This window comes from Larimichthys crocea, chromosome XII, assembly GCF_000972845.2.
Source record: "Larimichthys crocea isolate SSNF chromosome XII, L_crocea_2.0, whole genome shotgun sequence".
Classification (NCBI taxonomy): domain Eukaryota; kingdom Metazoa; phylum Chordata; class Actinopteri; family Sciaenidae; genus Larimichthys; species Larimichthys crocea.
In genome coordinates this window covers 27,129,231-27,146,687 of record NC_040022.1, presented here as the reverse complement: position 1 = coordinate 27,146,687, position 17,457 = coordinate 27,129,231, and the positions used below count along the sequence as shown (strand labels likewise).

General features: G+C 48.6%; 1 protein-coding gene across 4 annotated transcripts in view; it reads left to right on the top strand.

Annotated features, from left to right (window-relative positions):
• Positions 1-17,457, top strand: part of grin2ba (glutamate receptor, ionotropic, N-methyl D-aspartate 2B, genome duplicate a) — a 110,107-nt gene that overhangs the window by 15,202 nt on the left and 77,448 nt on the right. For all 4 annotated transcript variants that reach the window (XM_027285495.1, XM_027285493.1, XM_027285496.1 and 1 more), the window contains one exon: positions 11,998-12,642. In XM_027285495.1, coding sequence (XP_027141296.1) covers positions 11,998-12,642 — 645 coding nt within the window. The remainder of the gene's footprint in view (positions 1-11,997; positions 12,643-17,457) is intronic.

The following is a 17,457-nucleotide window of genomic DNA, read 5'->3' as shown; positions in this document are numbered from 1 at the left end:
GGACCTTTTAAATTTGTTTTTTTAAAGAATCGTGACCAACATAGCTGAACGTTTTCTAGTTTTCTAAAATAAACAAACTTCGTAAATGCTCCTTTAAATGACCTCAAACATCTTTTCTACTTTTCTTACTTACACACCAAGGTTGAAATCGACCCGCAGTATTGGCCGTGGCGATATATATCTATATCTATATCGGCTGGGCTGGAACGGAGACAGACCTGCACATATGCCTGCCACAAGCACACGCTCCAACACACTCGCGCTGAGTTATGTGCCCACGTTTGAAACCACCTTGCTGTGAGAAACGAGACACTTCCCCTCCTCATGAACGCTCGCGCCTCCTCCACGGTGGACTCACTCTCTCTCTGGTGGATGGGAGCCTGCGGTCGGGTCTTCATAAATCAAGATGTTACCACCGGCGCTATAAGGCTACTTTTTAATTAAAACTGTGAATCAGCCGGCTCTGATTATGAATTGTACTCCGCTGCCACTGAATAAAATATCCAGGGCTCACTTCTTCTTCTCCCCCCTCTGACTCTTCCTCTCTCTCTCTCCGTCTCTTCGCCGCTTCAATTTTCCAACCCGAAATTGAGAACGTCCACAGCAGCAGGCCTCGGCCGCGCGTCCCCGCTCCCGAAGGTTGACATCATTGTGAAATAGTTGAGGAGCTTAGCGGGTTGCATAAATTTAATAACTCAATATGGAGGGTCTGGCGCCACTGGGGTCAACACCATTATATCACACAAAACAGCCAGGAGGACAGAAACGCGCCACTAAAGCGACGAGGCCAGTGGGCACTGTTTACCACACAGACACTACCACTCCTTTAATTATGTCCCAACGAGTGAAATATGCTGCTGTTGGCTCGGATGATCCTGTCAGAGCAGTCACGATGATGAAAGCTTTTGTCCACTGCTCACATTAGATGAACGCGTCTGAGATAAACAGCAGACACGGCTCCTGTTTTTCAGACGGGGAGCAGCCTCTTGTTTTTTTGCAGCGTATACCGCCTCAAATGAAATAAATAAAAACTCCAAAATGTCTGAATACATTCATATGCAAAGCAGCGAGTCTTAAAAGCTCCTCTTAGGAGTTACCACCAGGTCGAAGCTTAACATCATGTCTCCTTCAAGGAGCCCTATCGCTAATTTATGACCTTTTGCATGTCGTGCAAACACAACTGACACAGTCCCGGGGAGAGACGCGGGCTAAGCCGGGCCTCGACGGAGCAGAAATTAGCCAAGTGGAGCCGGAACGGAGCGTGGAGCCGCCCCCTGACCCCCCCCCACCAACCACTTCCCTTTACATTATATCAGCAGGGCGAGAGCACGGAGGAAGTGCTAACTGGAATTCAATCTTACAGCTTTGCACAAACAAACTCATGAATGATAATGGGTTGCTAATTGAAGGTGCTGGAGCTCCCTCCGCCCGACTGTGTGTGGCACCGCAAATGGAGTCCTCCGGGGTAGTCATGGCGACAGGCGCTGGGGGGAAAGCTCTGAAGGTCTCCTGACCTGAGCCGGAGTCAGATCATCTCTTTACACACACTCCCCACGGTCGGCACCACCATTTGGATTTAGATTTGCATGCATGAATATTTATAAGTGAAGTGTTTGAAAAGTTAGTTCGAGTGCGCGGCCTGCGTCTCGGATGCTGATGTTATCTGCCGTCCATGTGATTTCAAGTGATTACAATGAATCTTCCAGGCACACTTGATGATCCGTCTCGATGTGTACTGAACTATATTTCACCGCTGACTGGCGTCCTAAACTGACGTGGCGCGGCAGCAGGCTGGCACAGCGGGGAACTATGATGCGTGCCCTTAAAGCAGTCCCCCTACCGGGTCGTCTGACCCGTAGAGGTGTCCTTTGGCAGAGACTTGGAATCTCTGCCAGCTTGCAAGGTTGTCACTGTGAAGCTGACCACTTGCGTTGACCTTGTAACATAAAATAATTCCTGTGCAGCTTAAAAAAAGCTGGTTTCATTCAAGGGTTGGAATATTCTCATCTCAAAGAGCAACATACTATCACCAAGCAAACACTTGCATGTGTTGTGTGTCTGCAGTAGACACTCTGTCACACTGTTCTCGGATTAGAAAAGCTGTCTTAGGCTTTGCACAGACCGGTTTTTTTACTCAGGTGCCACCCACTGTGCTTAGGTGTTCACCTGTGGCAGTGTGTTTGTTCCTGTCTGCTTCTATTCCTGCTGCACGTCTGCCGGTGAGCTGGCCAGTCTGACTGAACTGTCTCTTTGCGTATCAGCAGTGGCTGCTGCCTGTCGAACTGGCAAACCTGCCCGTCTGCTGTTTCTCCTCCGGGGGTGCTCGTCTCTCTCTCTCAGGCTGAGCGTTGAGGTGGGGATTAAATCCGGGGGGACATCCATTGGAGAGACGCTTGTAGATGTCATTATCCCTTTGGAGAGTCTCATCATCTTCATCATCATCCCGCAGCAGCAGCAGCAGCAGCAGCAGCCGTGGAGAAGGCGCTCAGCAGCACGCCAGCCAGAGGAAGAGCGTGAGGGAGAGAGACAGCCGTGACAGCCTTACGTCTGCAGGAAAATTGTGATGATCATGCGAAAAAACAACGGCCATAAAAAAAAACGGCTGGGGTTGTTTTTTTTTTTAAATGTGTGAGCATTAACGGGCTCCTGTTTAGAAACCACATCACACCCTCAGATGGTGAACTCCATCCAAGCCAGCTTCTAAGCATAGCGGGTCCTGCGCAAGAATACCTGGAATTAATTGAAAGGTGTAAAATTAGCGACAGAATTGATAACCCAAAATGAAAGTCATCAGTCAATACTCCGCCTGAGGGGTGGAGGGAGGAGATGGCTTCTCCACAGTGTTGTTTGCAGAGGTGGTGTGAATCAGAAGATTATTGTTATTACATGCGGACTCGTGAAATTACAGTAAATCGTATAGGCGTTTACAGCCGAGCAAATAATTAAGCCGTGGCCAATTATTAGAAGATCTACTGGAAGTAGACGGAGTGTAAATATGAATCTTTTGTGTAGAGTGTGTTCAGCTTCCTGTCCTCTTCCCTTTGCAGGGTTAGTGATGTGCGTATTGTGCTGGCAGACACGGCAGACACACCACAGCAGCGGATTAGGCCGTGTTCTCGCTTAAGCATATTTCAGGGCTCGGGTTTTGATGTATCCAAGCGTACCCATGAAATGTTGATTTCCACTCGAAGAGGCAGATTCTGCCGCTCTGTGTGTCAGTATCTCCTCTTTAAGAAACCCCATCCTGCATCCGGCATCCACTCCAGATTATTTCTCCCTCTCCACAATGGAGCGGGGTTGCAGATACCTGCGTCGTTTCTCGCTCGTGCACACACATAAACAGAAAACAAACAAACACTTGCACACCTACTAATCCAAAAAAGGCAGAATCCCGGTGCCAAAAATAACTGCTTGGAATGAGATGGATAGAGGAGGACAGATTATTGTGGCTCTAATCTGTGAAAAGCTGCCAATGAAACACATTTAAACTGATTACAGCGCCGTTATTGGCACGAGGGGTCACTCAATGCACCACGCGATGTACCATACCTACCCCTAGATTCACCTTTCAGCAGACAATGCCGTCCGCTGCGTGACTCCACTGCGTATGAACGCTCCTGTAAAGGTCTTTCGCAATGACACGCGAGGCAGATGAGCAGAGAGAGGAGGGAGAAGGCGAGCGGATAAAAACGAGGCAGGAGGAGGAAGTAAGAACAGGAAAGTCGGGATGGAAGAGGAGAAGAACGAGAGTGGCGAGAGGGATTTTGAGAGCGGAAGCCACAAATCTTGTGGAAGATTAAGCGTCTCCTCCGCGAGGTGGAGTAGGTGTAAATAGAAATGTGTCCCTGGGAGAGATCCTAGAGACCAAGTGCTTATCTCCCAGAGTGTTGTCAAAACACATTTGTCAATCTCAGGCGTTTAAGTGTCTTTGTGTGTCTGTAGGAGACTCCATATGCAGAAACAAACAGCTGGGAAATGGTCAGCAACAGCCATGCGTGTCTTAGAAAGACAAACACACACACACACACACACCACCTGAGACAAAACTGTTTGTCACTCCAGCATGACCCCCCCGGCTTCATGGGAGTGTGTGGAAGTCGATCATGCATTATCCCTTATGTTTGACTTCCTCAGCTGCAGGACCAGCACATCATCAAACAGCTGCGGGCAGTTTTACCCGTCCGAACAGCTGCCACATCTCAGGAAACGATGAGAAAACGCTTCACACTGTGTCCGCGTCTGCCCGGCGAATTAGCCAAGTGCTCTGGCGATGGCTTACTCCCCCCGCTTACACTGTAATGTGTCCTATGGGAGCATCCTTGTTTTGGATGGGATGCAGGCTCGCTGGGCAGCTCGGCGGCATGGACATGGCCAGGAACAGCTGCTGGGAGCTTGGGCAGCAGGACTAGATTTTTAGTTATTCAACTGGGGGACAATATTTAATATCAGACGTGATGCTTTGTAAGCCAGGACAAACACAACCAGCGACTGTCAGCTCAAAAAGCCTCACATAATCCAGAATAATCGCACCAATGAGCACTTCCTTCAGCTCCAGCTACAGTACTGGACAGTTGCCTTGCAGAAGATGATTCAGCACGACGACTAAGACCTTTGAGAAAGCTGAAATGAACGTCTGATACATGTACAGTAACGAATAAGTGCAGGAGATAGTAGAGTGTAGATTGAAGTTTTCTAAAACCCGATCCATAAACAGAATAATCGGCTCTGGCGTCAACTTGTTTAATTCTTTTACGTGATTTCCACCCGGACTCTTTTGGCTGGAAGCCAGCTCTGAATTTTTACGATCCTCACAATTTTATTAATTCATTAAGTACGGCCACTTCATTTGGGGGAAGCCACATGATTTGTCTCAGGGCTTACCTTAAATTGCATCCGAGATAACGAGAGCTACAGACTGTTAAGGCTTTGGGCTCGGCGCCAGCGAGCATGGATCAAATTCGGCTCGTCGTATCGAGTCCATTCCTAACCAATTTTGTGTAAATTTTAGAAATCACGGAGCATTTAATAATGGTTTTATAAATGCACCCGCTGCCTGCCCTTGCCTTCTGTTCTCTTGGCATGGAACTACAGGCTCTTTGGTTTCCCACCAACACTACAGCAGATAAATGAAAAGAGTACCTTTATTAATCTTTGTCTGCTGCTTTAAAAAACGCAGCCGCCCGCTGCATTTAGGGATTTTAATCAATTGCATTATTAAATAAATACAGGTACGCTCAGTGCAAATTGAAGTTGACCACACAGTTGCAAAAACAATATTGTAATAGCAGGTGTAATCCCCAATGCTACCCTTGAGCTTAAAGTCGATTTAGTTAATTGACTTGACTTGCATGTTTTCAGCTGGGTTTTGCTGCTGTGCGTTGCTCAGCTTCCGTATCCAAACTGGAGGCGTGTCAACCGTCGTCTACTGGAGGATGAGGACCTCAGATAACCTGAACTATCCCCAAAAAGCTGATCACTTTAAGCAAATACTTGCAGTTTTTTATAGGAACAAAACATCACCGCACATGTGTGTATGATTTTAAAAAAGAGTAAACAAATCGGAACTGATTTAAAGTCAATAGTTTGTTCCAGATGAGGCCTGCGGCGCGTTTTGTTCTTCTGCCTGACTGGAAAATAAAATATAGAGCCGTGGATAATATCGATGAGTGTCGCAGCAGCCAGAGTTTCACTTTTAATATCACACACGTCTTGTCCAGGCAAAAAAAAAAGTGGCTTAACACAACATGGAGCAACTCTATCAGCGGGGTCGTCGGTGTCAACTCACCCAGGACTCTTCCATATTCATCATGGATGCAGAGACCCGGGCGAGCTGCGAGACACACACACACACACACACACACACACACACACACACACACACACACACAAATCACACACAGGCACTCAACTTATAAATAAAGCAGGGAATGAGCGCAGAGGCGTAATCATAGACCTTATGCACAGGAAGTGACTTTACCCCCTGCTGCTCCCCTCCTGCCATAATTATTCCATATATAACAAACATCTGTACGTCTAATTATCCATAAACTTAAAGTTCATTTTCCGATCATCTGAAATGACACTAAACGTCTGAACCTCTAAAAATCTACAGTACGTCTCAGGGATGTTTCTGCCTCACCGTGCTTTTAGTCGCTTACAGCTTTTTGCTTTTGCGACAACAGCCAATTTTCAAAGCTATAAAAAGAGAAATAACCCTTCAAACTATCTGTGTGTGTGTGTGTGTGTGTGTGTGTGTGTGTGTGTGTGTGATCAGCCGCCCCCACGTCTCGCCGCTGTGTGGTCAAAGAGGTTGTCCAGGTAACGTTTTCTTTCATCACCTGTCGGCACTTGTTCTGGGTCAGGGCAAGGCGCCACCTGAGGGTTTAGCCTTGAAAGCACAAAGGACGGCACAATGTGGCGCCAAACAACTCGACGTCAGATTACAGGCGTCAAAAATAAAGTCGCTAATATCGAGCCTTTGGAGTCCTTTCTCCCCCGCAGGACGTTAAAAGCCACGCTTGAAGTTCCTCATCTGTTCATTCCCTGTAATGAAATCACGAAACACAAACGAATTAGACCCGTAAGTAGCCTCGAGTGTGCGTGCGTGGGTTTATTTAGACGCCATCTTTCAAACTCCTGATACGTGAAGCTCTAATCGTGACATTCTCATTTCAATTAAAAGGAGGGACGAAGCAGCTGCAGCACGCCTGGCATGGCGGGTTAAGATAATGTTCTCGGGATGTTTCGCAGTTGTCCGAAGAGATACAGCGAGACTTGTCTTTTTCCATACCGTCCTCCGCCGCCCTGCTAAATATCAAACCAGGCAGTAAAATGTGAAAAATTGCCGGTCGCCTTTGTCCTCCAGTTCTCATGCAAATAACACCATCGACAAACCTGACACTTAGCACGTAATGAGGAGAGGGCGATGAGAGAGCGCGAGCGCAAGAGAGAAGATAAGTGGGAGAATTGAGAGGAAGCATTGTTCGAAGAGACAAAACGATAGAACAGAGAGAGAGAGAGAGAGAGAAGGAGATAGAGTTCAAATGAAAGAAGAGAGAAAGAGAGGGAATCGGGGAGGAAGAGAGAGCGATGGGGGCCCTTCAGCGTCCCCTCTTTCTGGAAATAGACACCATTATGCCGGGCGGATTGGTCGTGGAGCCTCAGTGAAGCCTGGCTGGTCTGTTTCAGTGAGGGGGCTGGTGAGTGGCTGCTTCAGAACATCATGTACAGACACAGGTCCAAACACATCATCACACACACACACACACACACACACACACACACACACCTTCCACCTCCACAGCAGGCTGCACAGACAGCCCCGCATGAATATTTATCAGAGCGGTTTACAATGAGTTCGCACATTAGACCAGCGTTCCTTTTCATTTTCTCACGTTTGGTGCAGGTTTGGCAAAGAGGTCACGCCCCCTCCTCCTCCTCCTCCTCCTCCTCGGGGGTGCTCGCCTTTCTTGAAACGCTGAAAAATGTTTTCAATATCGTCATGTGCCGTCCAGCCGTCGAATCAAAAACACATCTCATCCCGCTTGAGATCAGCGCCAAGGTTCCTTTTTTTTTTTTTTTTTTTTTTTTTTGGCTTTCAGTCGAACAAAGAGAGAAAAAGAAAAAAACAACATAAATGTCAGTTCTAAAAATGCATCAGGGGAGAGCGAGCCACTGCTCGCGCTGTTCACAACCTTTCAAACCAAATTCATCAACTACACACACACACACACACACATTTCCACAGCGTGCTCAGCAGTAATGCTCCCCGTCCTGTGTGGATTTATGGACGGCGAGAGCGAGAGCGTGTTGTGATTGGAGCCGAGCGCCGCTCAGTCGTCATATATTAAACACAAAACTTGAACAATATGTTTGTTCACCTGTAAGTCCGGGCATGCTCTTTTGATTGACTGCAAAGCCTCGTTGTGTAATGTGTGTGTGTGTGTGTGTGTTTGACCTCCAATAGTCGGCCTGTATTTGACACATGCAGAGATCCGCCGTGGACTCCTGCTAGTTATAATTGCGTGATTTATAGCTGACAATAAGACGGAGGAAGAAAAAAAAAAAAAGGAGGAGAAGGGAGCCAATTACAGAGCTGTAATGTCTGCGTCATGCCTCATATCCCTCTGCTCTGTCAACTTTCCACCACGGCAATATGAGCCATGTTAGCCTTGATGTTCATTAATGACTGTTACATCGTTTATCGTCCATTTGGGCCCACTTAGTACCTGGTTTTGTTTGGTCGGGGTGGGTAACTACCTGAAACACTGTGTTCTTACCTAATTGGCCGACGCGTTGTTGCATCTGTACAGTAATGCAGGCTGAAGCAGTCATAACCAGGCAACAGGGACCGCAGTACAGAAGCTTAATCTCGCTGTATTAGCCACACTATCCTTTAAAGAGTGTTTCACTGGGTCAGTCTTGACGGATTGCTACACGATGAGGATTGTATATAGTCTGAAAATTAGCCAGTCACCAACACTCAGTCATCAGAATTGTTTTTTTTTTCACTTGTGCTCGTAGGAATGTATGAATGTCTCGCAGTCAGCTGCAGGCTGGAGCTGTCCAGAGCAGATCTTGGCCGGCGCTGAACGCACATTGGAAACAGAACGTTTGGCATGAAACGCGCTGGCAACGAAACATGAAAAGAGTACAACACTCAGTTCAATATACCGATTACGCTTCCAAGTAAATGATTCATCTTAAGGAGGTGCAAAAAGGTCAGGATATAGAAAAAAAAACAAAAAGAAAAGAGCCTGTGGTGTTAATATAGTTTTGGTTATTCCACACTGAGATATCCGAGTTTGTGTTTTTATCCGAGCTCTTCTCGCTCACTTGCAGAAAGGTGATGCTGTGCACTACACACAAATCTGATGATGGATCAAACCACGCCTCGCACAGACCCGATGAAGCCGACGAACGCTGATTATCTGAATGATTATCTGAACGTTAAACGAATGTTAAACACCTTGCTTTTTCGCTTAAATTGTTTGTTATTTAGTTAGAAATGAAAGAGAAAAACCTCCTGGTCTTATTTTAAGAAAGAAAACCTGAAAATATATCTACATGTCATCAGTTTTGCCGTTTTTAGTTAAAAAAAGATACATAAATGATCAAAATAGTTGATCTTCTATTGATTAAATATCGAATAATTTCAACTCTAATCGATCAGTAAACATCATTTTAATCTTTAGTCTCATATGTTGTAAAATAAATCAGATAACTGGAGTTTGTGAGGCTCCGCACACTCCTTTTTAAATAAAAATAAACCTGCTAATGAAGCACTTTATTCCCCCTCATTAATTAAATGTACACACACACACACTATCAAATATCTGCAAACACACACTTTCCTCATGTTAAATATATGTGCTTGTGCATTTTTGGAAAGAAAAGTGTGTGTGTGTGTGTGTGTGTGTGTGTGTGTGCGCACAGGGAGGGTTTGGACCTCAGGGGTCTCGGGCTGGTAGAGACTATCTGCGGTCCACCCGTGTGTAACTGATACGGATGCTGTGCGCGCTGGTGTGGCTAATAGAGCAAATGGTGGGTGAGACGCGAGGGGCTGGCGGGCGGGTGGAGGTGTGTGTAGGGGGGTTGGTGGGTGGGTTCATTCAGTGTCACAGCCTCGCTCGTGTAATCTACGGCTTAATACGCCGCCTTTTGTGTTTCTTCATGAGACAGCTTTGATCACTGTGGGATTTTTAATGGCCCTCATCGTTTAATGATCATTGGAGTTACACAGTGCGTTGGCTAATATATCTGTACCCTGGAGGGTGGGGGTGTGTGTGTGTGTGTGTGTGTGTGTGTGTGTGTGTGTGTGTGTGTGTGTGTGTGTGAGAGGAAAAGTGTGTGTTACGTGTCAGAGGTCTCTATGCTAATCTGTGCGTGACGGGAATCGGCGTGTAAAATAAACCCACATCACTGCATTTACATGATCAATGCTTATTGAGAACTGTGTGTGTTGTGTGTGTGTGTGTGGGTGTGTGTGAGAGTGTGTGTATCTTCTGTGTCCATCAACTGTGTCTGTGGTGTGTGCGCATGTAGGCCTATTTTAATTGTTGCCATGGAACAGAGTGCTGCCAGAGAAGTCCAGATTCAAAGAGGGCATCTCTCTCTCCTCTCTCTCTCTCTCTCTCTCTCTCTCTCTCTCTCTCTCTCTCTCTCTCTCTCTCTCTCTGACTGTCTCTCTCTCTCTCTCTCTCTCTCTCTCTCTCTCTCTCTCTCCCCCTCTCTCTCTCTCTCCGTCTCCTGTCGCTGTCTTTCATCTTTTTCTTTCGCATCTCACCACCAAGGTCCTCCTCGTTTTTTTTTAACTCTCTCTCTCTCCGTTTCCTCCCACTCCTCCCTCCCTCCCTCCAACCCCTTCCTCACTTTCCTCTGTCTCCTTATCATCCCTCCCTCATTCCTTTCCCTCCCACCTCTCCTTCCATCCTTCCCGGAGAGTGGTGTGCAATTGACTATTAACACAGGGACCTGTAATTAGAGCTGACGAACCTCCAGCAATTAGTTTTCCCTGAAGAAGTTGTTCTGTCATCTCCGCATACATCCTTTTATCCTTCTCTCAATCTCCTTCTCGCTGTTTTCTTCCTCTCCTGTCATTTCCTGTCTTATTAGCTGTCAGCCTCACAGCGTGGTTATTGTTTTAGTGTTTTCGTTGTGCTTTGTACCTTCCATCTGCCTCGCTATAAAGGCAGTCATGTACGAGATATGCGCACAATACACCGCTCAGAACAAGTTTATGAGCAACTACACCCACCGCTGTCCTGGGTATCTCTGCCCACCAAAACCGGAGTGAACATCTATTCCCACCGACCGCACACCTACACCGACTATATGCCGAGGAACTCGAAAGGACACGTGCCACGTCCCACGCACTCGGATGTAAACACACACACATCTTCTCCATGTCTCCAGCTTGGTTGCCATTGTCCCACCTTGCCTCCGTCATCTCCTCATCTTCGCTGGATCTTGCTCATTTTCTTTCCCTCTCTCTCTCTTTCCACCGGCCCACATGGCCCTTCCTCTCCCGTCTGCATCCCCATTAATGAAAAGCTCTATAAATAAGCACGGAGAAGAGAGAGAGAGTCACAGAGAGAAATGGTCAAGTAGAACGTGGGAGGGAGGTGGAAGGATGGAGGGATGGACAAGCAGCGAGCGAAACTGAGCGAGTGCTAAACTAGGCCATGAAGGGGTTGAGGGGAGGGAGGAGTGGGTATCATATCAAAGTCCTGCGAGTTGCTCCGAGCGCCTCCGCCGTCAATCACTTAATCAATTTCGGCGTCAGGCGGTTTGTCTGCGTCTCGGGTTGGTGTGTCACTCATCTCCGCTCCAGACAGTTTGTCAGTCGGTCGGAGTTTGGCGCGGAGCCGTCTTCTTTTCCTCCATCTGCCCTTTCGCTCGTTTGCATTCCCCGCACGGCTCGCCTCCTTCTCCCCTCCTGTCTCCTTCCCTGCTTCCTCCCTCCCTCCCTCCTCCTCCTCCTGCCCTGTCAAGAAGCCAGCATCTCATCTGGAGGGAGAGTTTATATCCTCCATAATACATACCATAATGCTTCTTCAGAACATTCCACATGAATTATTGATCGTGGTGAGATTATACGTAAACTGTACGCCGTCGCACCGTGTATCCGTGTGTGTGTTTATGCAGTATTTATGTGTGTCAAGTGTGACCTCTCCTCTCATCCCTCTTTGAGTCTTTAAAGCCTCGTTTTCCACGAGCTCTCTCCTCCTTCATCCCCCCCTCAATGCCCCATTTCTGCGGACTGATATTGATATGCACTGATTCATATGATGCATGTAGCCTCTCGGCAATTCACTTTATTCAATCAATGTTGCACGGTGCTACGTTAACCTCTATCTCCTTCTCTCCATCTCCCGCCTCTCTTTTTTTCCCTTTATTTCCTCTCCTTATTTTGCTTTGTCAAATCTTTACCTCGCCTTACCTCCTTCTTTTTCTTTTCTATCTCCTCCTTCCTCCTTCCTCTGTCTATCTCTCCAGGTATTACTCTCCCACTCCTCCAGCATGCCTGTCTGCGGCTGCCGCAGCCCCTGCCCGCCTCGCGGTCAAGCCGGGGCCTCCTCCTCCTCCGCCCCCTCGGTCGCCCAGGAGCAAGAGGGGCGAGTCCGACCCCTACATCCACCCCCGCCTCCGTCGCTCCACCGCCGCACCAGCGCTTCTCTCTGCCTCTCCCTCCTTCTCCTGCTGCTCTGCCTTCTCCACCTGCCCCCGGCCTGCCACTCACGGAGAGAGAAGGGCGGGGGAGGCGGTGGCGGCGGCCACTACATCCCCATCCCTCAGCCCCCTCCCCACCACATGGCCCTGCCCAACATCCTGCGCGGCCTCAGCATCGCCGTCGTCCTGGTGGGCAACTCCAGCGAGATGGCGCTGGCCGGGGGGCGGGAGAAGGAGGACTTCCTCCACTTGGCGCCCAACGTGGAGGTGCTGACCATGAATGAGACGGACCCTAAAAGCATCATCAAGAGCATCTGTGACCTAATGACGGAGCACTGGCTGCAGGGCGTCGTGTTCGGGGACGACACCGACCAGGAGGCCATCGCCCAAATCCTCGACTTCATCTCAGCTCAGACGCATATCCCCATCCTCGGAGTCCGCGGCGGCTCCTCCATGGTCATGGCTGCAAAGGTAGGACGCTCAGTGAACTCATCTTCAGATGTAAAAACTAAAAAAACATAACAAAATCATGGCAAACCAACTCCAATTCAACTCCTCTGCTTGGTAAAAGTGTAAGATATGACGCTGTTTGCCTCTTGCAAGGCCAGTCGGTGAACTCTCACCTCGATTGGCTGCATTTTGCTGTCAATCATGGATGTATTTACTGCAGTCACTCCTGTGAAATGCTTCAACAGAGCTCTGCCTCCTCCCAAAAACAATGTGCCCTACATAACTTAGCTCCTCCATTGTCCTCCTAATACCAAGTTTTCCCAAAACGGTGACGCCATTTCGACTCCTCTCCTCATCCACCTCCCGCCACACTGCATCGGTATTAACTCTGGGTGCAGACAGACAAGCAGGCAGGCAGGGTAAGCCGGTATGTCTGACTTGAAAGACACGCTGCCAACCAGAGCCGACGCCAGTGACAGGATCAGCTGGAGATTGCACCAGAACAGAGAGCTAGATCTCTGCCTATTTACTAGGCCTTGCCTAATGGGATAAAGCAATCTGCTGCTGCTTTATCTGTGTCCGCCTGGGATCTGGGCTTGGACCCCATTCCACAAAATCAGCTCATTCATTTGGTATTTTGTGCACAGATCCAGCTGTATTCAATGGTAACTAGTGAAGGAAGCTTAACATGGATTCCATGCAACGAAAAAAGCGCTGACAACATTCGGCTTGACGCCGTGCTGATGTTCTCCTGTTTGACTGCTGACCCCGTGGTGTCAACAGGTCTTTGTACCAGCGGAGACATGAGTGGAGGTGACGCGGCGAGGCCAGTGGCCACCACTGAAACTCTTCTCCCTGTTCATTCTCATTAGAGCAACCAAGGAGGAGAGATGGCAGGGAACCCGTCCACTCCCATTTAAAACTGGACTCTTCCAAGCGAGACCTGCTGCACTTGCACGCACATCTTCATCACGCCAGCGCCGACGCATGCACACACCTTCTCCACTGTCTTAAATATCCTGCCCCTGAACTGTGGCCACGTGTGTCTTTAACCGTTAACCCAGCTCAAAACATCTGAATCAGGGGTCCAAACTTTTTTCGGTGCGGGTCACATCAACTTGCCTTTCTGTGATGGGGGGTCAGTCTATAACCGGAAATGATATCAGTCCCACCAGGATTTCACAGGCCTTTTTTGAAATAGTTGCGGCCTATAATCCCTGATGTTGCATCAGGTTTTCAAAAAAATTGCGATTAACGTTGCGGTGCTTTTTACATTTTTGTTGCGATTTTGTTGCGGGAGGAAGTGAAAGTTGCGTTACGTTGCGAATCGACAGTTGCAGAGAGGGCGCAGCGAGCACTAAGTCCACGGCCCCGGGAAGCGGCGAGGTCCGGGCAGGAGGGCGCTGTAAAGCTTGCGGCCGGAGCCGTGAGGCACCTTCGCCCCCCGGGCCTTTCCAAGCCGACCCAGAGCCGGTCGCGGGGCACTGCCGTGGAGGAAATGCGCCCGGTGGAGGCCAGCCAGCACCGGGGAGAGGTCCCACGAGGGGATCCTCCCGCACTGTGCGGCCGTCCCTGACCCGCCGAGTTGAATCCCCCGGGCAGACTGTGTGGAAGTTGATCACGAGCAAAGTCACGTTGGAATATACCATTGTGTGAGGGGATGAAAATTAGCTAGTACTGTAAATAGTTTGTAAATAAGATTTTAATTAGAATGCCAAGCTTAATCATTAGGTGTGGATATTTTATAATAGGAAAATGCAATTCTGAAAAATAGGCCATGTTTAGAGGGATTGTTTGGGATCGTTAAGTGGGCCACTCCAATTGTTTAGGCGGGCCGGATGTGGCCCGTGGGCCGTAGTTTGGAGACCCCTGATCTAAATCTTCTAGAGCACCTCCTGTATGTGAGAGCATTTATGGTGTAGGGTTGTAGGAGGACAGGAGAAACAGTAAGGGGATAGTTAAGGAGGCCTCTGTGTGTGTGTGTGTGTGTGTGTGTGTGTGTGTGTGCAGGGACAGTATCATTCATTAAGCACACATGCCCTGAGTGCACCAGGCAGCGGGAAAGAGCAGTGTTTTGTGGCAGAGGTTTTTAAATGGATTTCCCCCGGCCACAAGCCAGAGTCTGCATCTCCTGAGAGCTTCCTCCTGGCTGCACCGGGGCCCAGGAGAGTGAGGACGGGGGCCGCGCTAAGGCTCAGTCTCCAAACGGATTTGTGTCTGCCTAATGGGCTGAGACAATGGAGTGGCGAAAATACGATAGAGAAAGGATCAGAGGGAGAGAGGGGGGAGACGGACAGAAAGAGAGAGAGAGAGAGAAGACATGAGGTAAAAGTGGAGAAATTGAGATAGTGAGGATGAGATTGGGTGGAAGAAATTCTACTTTGAGCGAAAGTGGATCGGGAGGGGAGAGGCCCGGCGTTTGTTTGAGGGGTTTTGGGGGCCAGATAAGGCGGGGTTCAGATGAGGCTGCGCGTAGAGGTGATGGACAGATGAGGGTGGAGGACAAGGGCAGAGTCAACAGCGGAGAAGGAGAGAGAGTTTGACACCGTTCAGACTGAAGAGAGAGAGAGAGAGATGCCTCTGAAAGGAAGTGTGCGATGCAGAGAGAGATAAAGAGAGATGAGGAGGGAAAGGAGGAGTAAGAAGAGGAAACTTTTCTTCCTCACGGACAGCAGAGATGGAGAAAAAGCGATAGAGAGTAATTGTGGAGAAGGTGGAATGAAAGTTTATAGAGCTTAAGAAAAAATTGGGTTGAGGGATGTTTTCTTTTTTTATTGTGAGCGAGTGTCTCAGGAAAATAGATTGACAAAGATCGGGAAATGGGGATTGCAATATGAGGTGTTTATCTTACGGCCTCGCTCCATCACACACACACACACACACACACACACACACACACACACAGATGTGTGCGCCGTCGAAACTGAAGGCCAAACGCTGCTATTACAGTTGGCAAGACAACCCCTCCTTTTCCATTACACATCCGAGGAGGGATGATAACATGGAGCGACACAGGGAGGCGGAGGATACAGCGTTTTGATTTTTGGTGTGGGCCGAATGGGGAAAGAATTTGGGGGAAACGGTACAAGATAATTCCATAAAACGTACGCCGTCTGGAGCGGACCGCTGTAGTGTGAAGAGTCGGGTCGAATCAGAATCAGGAGAACTCGTTTCTGCATCCGCAAGGAGCGTTTGTGGCGATCTCCATCACGTCCTGCATCATGACTCCACGAGCATTCTGACATTTGTAACAAGAACAAAACTGCATTTTTACCAACTTGGGGTTGGAGCAAAAACTGCAGCAGCTCCGCAATACATCTACCACACTGTGGTTGCGTCTGTACGTTGCAGTTCGCCACACAAGTGGGAAGTGGTCATGCTCGTGCACAGAAAGAGCGAACTTGTGTTTTTAAGTTTGAAAGTTAAATAGTTGAAGGGATGGAAAGAGGAAGCCAGGCGGCTCCAGCATTAACGAAGAGGAGGAGGAGGGGAACGGAGAGAGACGGATGGAGGCAAAGGGCACTCACATCTATATCAATGAGTAAGATCAGTGCGGGAGGGTTGCTCGGTAAGTAAGAGGATGAGTGCACTAAGAGGGCCGGAGACGGAGTGACGTACAGCGTGTGGTTTGCAGAGGGGAGTGCAGCAGGTGGTGTAGCGCCATCCATCCGAACGTAAACCGACGTCACGTGAAAAAAAAAAAAAAAAAAACGAAATCCGCCTCTTCGCTCGGGAAATCGCAGCCGAAACGAAGGAGGAGAGAAAGACGGATGGAGCGCAGCTGTACCCACATCTGTGGAAGACAAGACAAGATAAAGGAGGAGGAGGAGACGGAGAAGAGAGAGGGAACGCATCCAAGTGTGTGTGTGTGTGTGTGTGTGTGTTGTTACCTAGCCAACGTGGCTGTAGTTGCCAGTCTTTTGTCTGTAGTGCTTTCCAGCACCACCCTGCCTGGTGTCCCGCTCCAGCGTCTGTTGGACTGCAGCAATCAGTACGATCTAAAGCTTTTGGCTAATGCTCATATTATGAAGACATGGCGAGCCGTTTTCCTCAGCTTGTCTAGAAGGTACCGGCTTTGTAGTGGTACAAATAGCTGTAGTTGTCGCCCATCACCCCCCAGGGCCACTGCATAATACGAACAGCTAATCTGTGGAGCGGAGGCTGCTCGGTGCCGCAGATTAGGAGAGAGATAGCATCCGCTCGTGCACCAGGATTTAAATGTGAGATCGTCGGCAATTAGCGGGAAAAGGGAACAGGAGCCAACCCTCATGACCCCGAGGGAAACCGCACTGTAACATGAAAAACATTCGTGTAAACATATGCAGGCACGCTCACGCCCACACACACGTGTTCTCATAAGTATATGTTAAGACTTACAAGGGGAATTAATGTATGAATATTAAAGAGACAACGCTAAGGCAGATTCACGATGAGCTGCTGCGAAGTCGTCATCGCGTGCGCGCACACACACACACACTGTGGATGTGGAAGTGCTCCCACGCACAAACAAACGTGTTCCCGGGAAATCTTTGTGTGTGACTGGCAGCCTCCTCCCAGGAACAAAACAACAGGATGCGATCAATTAACTTTTGCCCAAATAATTCTCCTCATTGTTTTTTACGAACGTGGTCGTTTGCCTGTGGGTGTCCGAGCCTTTTGTGAGCAGAACGAGCAAGAGGGAGGGAGTGATTATTTATTTTTTTGTCCCTATGTGTGTGTGTGTACTAATTCTTCCGAGGCCTCGATGAGAGTGTAGAATCGGTGTTGAACTGTGTCCAGGGATAATTGTTGCGGAGGATGTGTGTGTGTGTGTGCCAGTGGAAGCATTTAATCACA